The sequence below is a fragment of the Impatiens glandulifera genome, chromosome 1 (genome assembly GCF_907164915.1).
Source record: "Impatiens glandulifera chromosome 1, dImpGla2.1, whole genome shotgun sequence".
Classification (NCBI taxonomy): Eukaryota; Viridiplantae; Streptophyta; class Magnoliopsida; order Ericales; family Balsaminaceae; genus Impatiens; species Impatiens glandulifera.
In genome coordinates, this window is record NC_061862.1 from 4,469,177 (window position 1) to 4,476,728 (window position 7,552).

The 7,552-nt window shown below is 35.5% G+C and overlaps 2 protein-coding genes across 2 annotated transcripts; one reads left to right on the plus strand and one right to left on the minus strand.

Moving 5' to 3' along the window:
• The first annotated feature begins 943 nt into the window (after positions 1–943).
• Positions 944–2,680, plus strand: LOC124921883 (cytochrome b561 and DOMON domain-containing protein At2g04850). Its single transcript, XM_047462584.1, has one exon. It carries the CDS (start codon positions 1,147–1,149, stop codon positions 2,425–2,427), a length of 1,281 nt encoding a protein of 426 aa, XP_047318540.1. The 5' UTR covers positions 944–1,146; the 3' UTR covers positions 2,428–2,680.
• A 49-nt stretch (positions 2,681–2,729) lies between these two features.
• Positions 2,730–5,256, minus strand: LOC124929430. Its single transcript, XM_047469828.1, has 2 exons — positions 4,718–5,256; positions 2,730–4,349 (listed from the first exon to the last, which is right to left on the minus strand). The coding sequence occupies exons 1-2, from the start codon at positions 5,254–5,256 to the stop codon at positions 2,885–2,887; spliced, it is 2,004 nt and encodes a 667-aa protein (XP_047325784.1). The 3' UTR covers positions 2,730–2,884.
• Between the last annotated feature and the right edge of the window lie 2,296 nt (positions 5,257–7,552).

Below are 7,552 nucleotides of genomic sequence, written 5' to 3' on the forward strand. Positions count from 1 at the left end.
TTTAATTATTTTCAGAAGAAGAAAATTTTAATAGTTTGTGTCTATCTAGGTGAAGCTGCTTAGTTTTATTCATAAAAGAAAATGTTCAACAAAATAAAATGTATTAAATAAAAGGAAATTATCTTTTAGTTACATTGTATAATTAAAAATGTGTTAAATCATTTTTTACATATTCAAAAACAATACAGATGGTTCTGTTTCTACCTCTTCTTTGATTTTAATTTTTTGAAAAACAAGTTCACATGTTTCAAACTTATTCTCACATGACATATTACTTTTTAAAGGGTAAATCCACTTTAATTCTCATTAATATTAACTAAACAATAAAAAATAAATGTTACAGAATGCATTGCTAATAACTTAACCTATTGAGTAGTTTTGCCTAAAAAACACTTTAAAGGTAAGTGCAGATTATGTGCTAACTTTTTAAAATTCAAAAAAATAAAAGAAAAACAAAGTATTAGCTTGCTATTTGTACAACAATCATCATATATAGTAATGATTTAAAACATATTCCATTTTCTTTTTTAGATATAACACTAACATCCTCAATACTTTATTTAATGATTGCTCATAATTTTGTGAAAACTATTATTTAACATTATCATTATCAACCCACAAACTTAATACAATTACTATTTAACATATATATATACCTAATTCATATAAAAGTCCATTTTTGGTTGAAAGACAGTGACTAATATCTCTATGTATATAATAATAACAATTCTCTTAAGGCAGTGGCAATCACTTTCAATGGCTTATTCATTCAATATCATTGTTTGGAAGTTACAAACAAGATAAGGGTGATCCAAAGCATGCACAACCTCCATCACAAGTTCACAACTTATTTCACTAAAATAAACTTTTCCACAACAAAAAAAAGAAGATCTTTATAAGAGCTTAATTTTCACAACTTAATTTTTGAAGAAAGTTTGGTGAGTGATTTAAGTCTATGAACAACTTAATTAGTGGGTTAATTGAATAATTGAATATTTTATGTAAAGATGGAATTTGGCTTGCCTTCAAAGTTACTAAAAACAAATGAAAGAGAGGTGTAATCATAATGAAAAAGAAAGTCCCCATCTTCTTCACTCAAACCTCCATTATTCATCTCACCAGAAAAAGAAAAAAAAGGATTGATGGATGATTCATATATTTCACCTAAATCTCTCTCTTTTTCTTGCATTCCATCTCTCTCCCCCAAATATGAATATGATTCTCCAACTAATTCTGTTCATTCTCTTTTCTCCGGCAGTGGTTTCCGGTCACTGCACCACCACCAAAACCTTCCAAAAATGCATGACTCTTCCTTCTCAGCAAGCCTCCATAGCTTGGACTTTTCACCCACGAAATTCCACTCTAGAACTTGTCTTCTTCGGCACTTTTATCTCTCCCACCGGTTGGGTTGGCTGGGGAATCAATCCCACCTCGCCGGAGATGACTGGCACCCGGTCCTTAATTGCCTTTCCCGACCCCAATTCCGGCCAGATCGTCCTCCTACCATACATTCTTGACCCAACTGTCAAGCTTCAAAGGAATTCTCTTCTCTCTCGTCCACTTGATATCCATCTTCTCTCATCTTCTGCCACACTTTACGGCGGTAAAATGGCCACCATTCACGACGGCGCCTCCATTAGAATATATGCTACCTTAAGGCTAGTACCCAATAAGACAAAAATCCATTTTGTCTGGAACAGAGGACTTTACGTCCAAGGCTATTCTCCAACCATTCATCCAACCACAATGAACGATCTTTCCTCAGTTTTGACCGTCGATGTTCTGTCGGGAACAGAGTCGAATTCCCACAACAATGGTGAAACGTTAAAATTAATTCACGGAATTATGAACGGCGTCTCTTGGGGGATACTGTTGCCGGTGGGGGCTGTCACGGCAAGATATTTCCGGCATATGCAGGCGGCGAGACCAACCTGGTTTTACGCCCACGCCGGAATTCAATTGACGGCGTTCTTACTCGGCGCGGCAGGGTTCGGCATTGGAATACGGCTGGGAGAAATGTCGCCGGGAGTAGTTTATGGGTTTCATAGGAAACTAGGATTTGCGGCGTTGTCACTAGGTGGGCTACAGACATTGGCGCTGCTATTTCGGCCGAAGACGACGAACAAATTCAGGAAATACTGGAAATCGTATCACCATTTTGTGGGGTATAGTTGTGTGATTGTAGGAATTGTGAACGTGTTTCAAGGATTGGAGGTGATGGGTGAAGGGAGATCATATGTGAAATTGGGTTATTGCCTGAGTTTGTCGACGTTGATCGGGATCTGCGTGGCGCTGGAGGTCAATTCGTGGGTGATGTTTTGCAGGAAAGCCAAAGAGGAGAAGTTGAGGAGACAGGGGATCATTGATCATCATGATAAAGACAGTCAATCCAGCAAGAACAACATCAGTAGTTCAATTCTTCTTTAGACAGGGGATCTGAGTTTGTCTTTTGATGATTAAGCAGCTTAATTTCCAACTGAATCAGACTACAGCAAAATGAAAATATTTAATAGAAAACTACAGAAAACAATCATTTTAAAAAAAGGCATGATATGAATATTTTGTTGGTAACTTCATTTAGCTACTATATTTGTAAGTTGAAGATCAAATCTCAATGGAAAGCTAAAGAAAAACATACTTCAATTATAAAATATAAATTCATTTATATTTGTATTTTCTATCCCAAATTCAGTCAACTACAAGGAGAAGGAAAAGGAAATTAACCCACTGTTCAAATTTAATTGACATTAGAATAATTCTCACATGTCAAAATTAAAAACAGCAGCAACAACAAAGAAACAACAGTTTTCAGACAACAGTCAGAAACAATCATAAGAAACAACAAACAGTTTATAATCTTATCTATTGGGGGTTGGGGTATAAGTTAAGATATCACTTTAAGTTTTTCAGCTTCAGCTTCAACTTCTTCTTCTTCTTGCTGTTGAAGGATAAGGCCATCATGGGTTGCAGCTGGGTCCAGATCCCAACAACATTCTGGCAGATCATCAGTCCTTTCTCCACCTCTAATTCGCCAACAAGGAACACGATGTGAGAATCTCAACATTTCCTTCTTCAAAACCCAACAAATGGAACCCTTATCTGGGTTCCTCCCATACACAGTCCTGTAACCATCTACTTTCACCAGTGGACTCATGCAAACCCCATCTTCTTCATCATAATCCATCATAATTTCCACCATCTCATATTGATGCCTAACTTCAGAGGGGGTCTCCCTGTTCCATTCCGATGACCAGTTCTTGTATATGGCCCATATATCTCCGCTCCTAGGATAAATTCTAAGGCATCCTCCCCGTGTTGTTTTTTCTCTCCTCAGTACATGAGAAAAGATGTTCACTTCTTCAACCACATCAATGTTTGATGTCCTAAAATTTCCACAAGATTTCGTAAAGCCAGATTCTATCCAATTCACTGACCCGAACTCCGCATCAATTTTGGAGTTCATGTAACTGATTGCAACTTTAAACGGTGAGACTGAAATCACTTGATCAATCAGACAGTACAGACGTGGCATAGTATCTTCTTCATCGTAGATCGCCCATATCTGCTTCGCCTTAAAACATTGCTCAGACCTATCATTGTCAAAATTGTGAAAATCAGAGATAGGAACCTTCATGCGCATTGATGCCCTCCTCCTCACCATTGATTGAAGTCCAACTGTGCCAGAAATTGCGGCAGTACTAGGCTTGTTAGACACCACCACCTCTCCTACTGATTTTCCTGCTGCTGCTTCTTTCTGAGGTAAATTTGCTAGGTTTTTCTTCAGTGCAGCTACTTCAGCATCAGCTTTCCTTATCTCTGGCAACTTCTTTCTTAATTCAGACACTGCCCTATTAATTAATAACTTTTCTGAGTCAAAATTTGACATTGATGGTCCCATATCTGATAGATTATTTGAAGGAGTTTCTACGCCTGTGTCATCAAGACTCTTTCTGCTTGAAGGCTTGCCCAGTTTGGAAGGCTCGTGAAGAGATCTCGTGCTTTTATTGCCATTCCCTATAGGGTGTGCCTCGAGAGGGATGGTTATATTTGTATCAACAGCCTCCACTGAAGATCCAGAATACGATTTCCTCTTATATTTAGATACATCGACTCCATTTGTGGTTGGGATATTTGTAATAGTCCCACGTTGATTTGCATAACAGTTTTCAGGAGCAGAAAAATGTTGACAATCAAGAAAAGGATACGAGCCATCTGGAGGTCCTATCCCTTTGTTGATTGCCATGAAAACACCACGACAATTCTTGCAGGATAGTTTTTTGTTCACGTACTTCAGGAGATACTCATACTGAACGTTACAAGTGGTGCATTTTGTCCAAAAGGAATCACCCCTTTCATAGAAAAAAATACTTAAATTAATTGTCATCAACAAATCAAATATTTAGAATAATTTCATTAAAAGAAAAAAATGATTTAGAATAAGGCCTTGTATGTTTATGGGTTATTTGGATAACCAATCGACAGGACCACTCGGGGTACCCTAGGCCGACCTTGTTTTGGAGTATCGGTATGAAAATATATGATAAATGAAAGACAAAAAAAAAAGGATAGACCAAAATAGGGGTAAGACCCTTTGATCTTGTATCACAAAAGGTTTCATTGTGATTAACCAAACAAAGAATTATAATAAGACTTAGAATAATTGTCATTATCAAAACAAAGATTTGCTTGGCAAAACTGAGAATGCAAATGCACATACCTAGTATTTCTCCTGATATCGTACGAGGTTCGTTCACTTAGGTCGGACAATATATTCCATGCTTCCGAGAGAAGGTTAAATGCCCCATCTGCCCCAACAGTTTTGTTGCAATAAGGGTTGAGTAGACCATACATCTCCGTAAATTGTCTGATGAGTTTAGCCATAACGGCTGATGGTTTTAGACCAAAAATTGCATAGAAATCCGTTTCCCCTTTGAATTTTGTCTCAGATGCAGCATAGACATCAAATGTAGCTTTCATTTCTTTTATACCCTCCAAGCTGGGACAAAGCATCTGAGCTTTCAAAGCATAGGTACATGCTCCATTGTAGTCTTTCTCAACAAATCTTTTTTCAGCCTCCTCTTTAGCCCTACGAGCCTCCTCTTCTTTGGCCCAGTGAGCCTCCCATTGTGCCCTGCAAGCCTCCTCCCATTCTGCCCTATGAACCACTTCCTCTACCTCCATAGGATCCTCCTCCCCTTCTGTCATGCGAACCTTCTCCTCTTCCTCCCTGGGAGCCACTTCTTTGTTAATTTCCATAGATCAAACAAGAACCACGAAATTTCTTATCCAATACTCAATTCTTGAGCACCCGCCTGCATAATCAAAACAGTACTTGTGAAATAAAATGGAACAATCCAATGCACACTGAGGCCACAGCAAATACACAAAAGTAAGCTAGTAAACCTAGTTCTATGAAAACTTATTAGATATAAGCATCACATCTTCCCAGATCAAAGTTTCATGAATTTCAATCTAAATGAAATCAATCGCCTATCTGTAGCTGATGAAGCAATTAATCAACATTTAAAGAAAAAAGGAACCCTAGCTGGTTCATGAATTGCATTTTGACATGAAATGAGAAACAAATGAAGGAAAAAAGAAGCTGAAACTCACTCCGGTGTAGCAAATTGTGGCGGCGGCGATCGATCAAACTTGAGACAGGGATGAAGAGTGGGTGGGCCAGTAGAAACTAGGAAGAAGACTGACAGACAAACGTGTTTTACGAGGTGGACATCAGAGGATATTTATACGGGGAACTGCGAAAAGGACTTCTTTTATTTTCTTCTAGAACAATAAGATTTTGTGGGTCAGATGCTAACGGCGTCAAGACCACTAAGTCAAATCCGTCATTGGTGTTAATTTTTTTATTAGGCTATAGAAACAATTTGAGACCTTAAAAGCTTACAATCTCTAGATTTATCAATACACAATATATATTTTTTGCTAATGTTTCACTTACATAATGCAACATAACAATATCGATTTGAATATATATTTTGTCGTTAGTGCTATTTTTTATACGTAAATAGTGCTACAATGATAAGTTAAAATTAAAATATTAAAACATCCAATATTTAGATCAAAATGATTAAAACTTATTTTTACATATGTCTTAGAACGGTAAATTAATCCTTTTATAATTTTGTCTAACTTTCATAATTAGTTACAATATTCGATAAAACGATTAATTAACAAACGGGATGTGATATTCATCAATACTTTTTTCATAGGTCAATGTTGCTACCATGATAAGTCAAAATAGAGATAATAAAAATAATTATCATATTTATAGCCCAATGTGCTCTAATGATAAATTATATATGACTTTTATCTCACTTTTCATAATTGGTTATAGGGTGACAAAATAATTATGTAACTAGTGATCTCATAATATTTATCATCAATTCTATTTTCAAACATAGATGTGCTCCAATTATAAATAAAAAAAAGTATTAAAACATAAGCGGTTACATTGCATATACAAAAACAAAAGAATGAAGTAATATGAGAGATACAATATTCATTATCAAATTTTAAACATAAATGGTGGTAAGTCAAAATGGAAACAACTAAAGTATACAATACTGAGACGTAAATGACATAGCGAAAATTTGTTCCAATTGTAAGTTGAGATGTAGGCATTAAAGCACAATATACAAATGATCAAAACTTATTTGGCAAACTAATGCGCTCCAAGTACGACAAAATATCAAGTAATAACCTAAAATGTTTAAAGCATTCACGACAAACAACAACCAATCTAGAGGAACATGTTATAGCGTGAATAAATTATTTTATCAAAGCAAAACCAATTAAAAAAGGTAAGAGAATTCATAACAAAGATTAACCTATTTAGAAGAACATATTGCTAAGCTTGAATTCTTTAAATTACTCATTTGTACACGAGATTACATTCATAATTGATGACCTTTTGTGTTAAAGAAAAAACACCAATAAATGGTCTTTTTTTTTGAAATAGTTAAAGGAAGGATAAACAAAACCACGTTTTAGAAATATTTTGATCCAAGATCACCAAACATTCTTAGGAGAAAAAGACATAAATAGCTAGAGGACTAAACACTAGGAGAAAAAAGGCTTTTCTGTAATGAAATTCAGTAACGGCTGTATACAACTATTACAAATGTATTTATATCAGTAACGGTAGCATAGTACCGTTACTGATATAAATATTTGTAACGATTATATAATACCGTTAGTGATCTTATATATCAGTCACGACTTTTAGATAAAAAGCACTGTTACAGATATCTCATCAGTTCTTCGTTTTTTAGATAAGGTATCTGTAACGGTTTTATGAATAAACCGTTACAAAAGCATAGATCTATTTGTAACGGCACCTAGGTATAACCGTTACAGATACCAAATTAAAAAAATGTTAAAAAGGAGGCGTATATGTAACGGTTTTATGAATAAACCGTTACAAAAGCATGGATCTATCTGTAATGGCACCTAAGTATAAACGTTACAGATACCTAATCAAAAAAACGTTAAAAAGGAGGCATATTTGTAATGGTTTTATGAATAAACCGTT

Excerpts from the sequence above, each read along its gene's own strand:
- LOC124921883 (XM_047462584.1), top strand. The coding sequence starts at position 1,147 with ATGATTCATATATTTCACCTAAATCTCTCTCTTTTTCTTGCATTCCAT.
- LOC124929430 (XM_047469828.1), bottom strand. The coding sequence starts at position 5,256 with ATGGAAATTAACAAAGAAGTGGCTCCCAGGGAGGAAGAGGAGAAGGTT. Across the intron at positions 4,350-4,717 it reads GATATCAGGAGAAATACTAG|GGGTGATTCCTTTTGGACAA; the intron begins GTATGTGCATTT and ends TTTCTATGAAAG.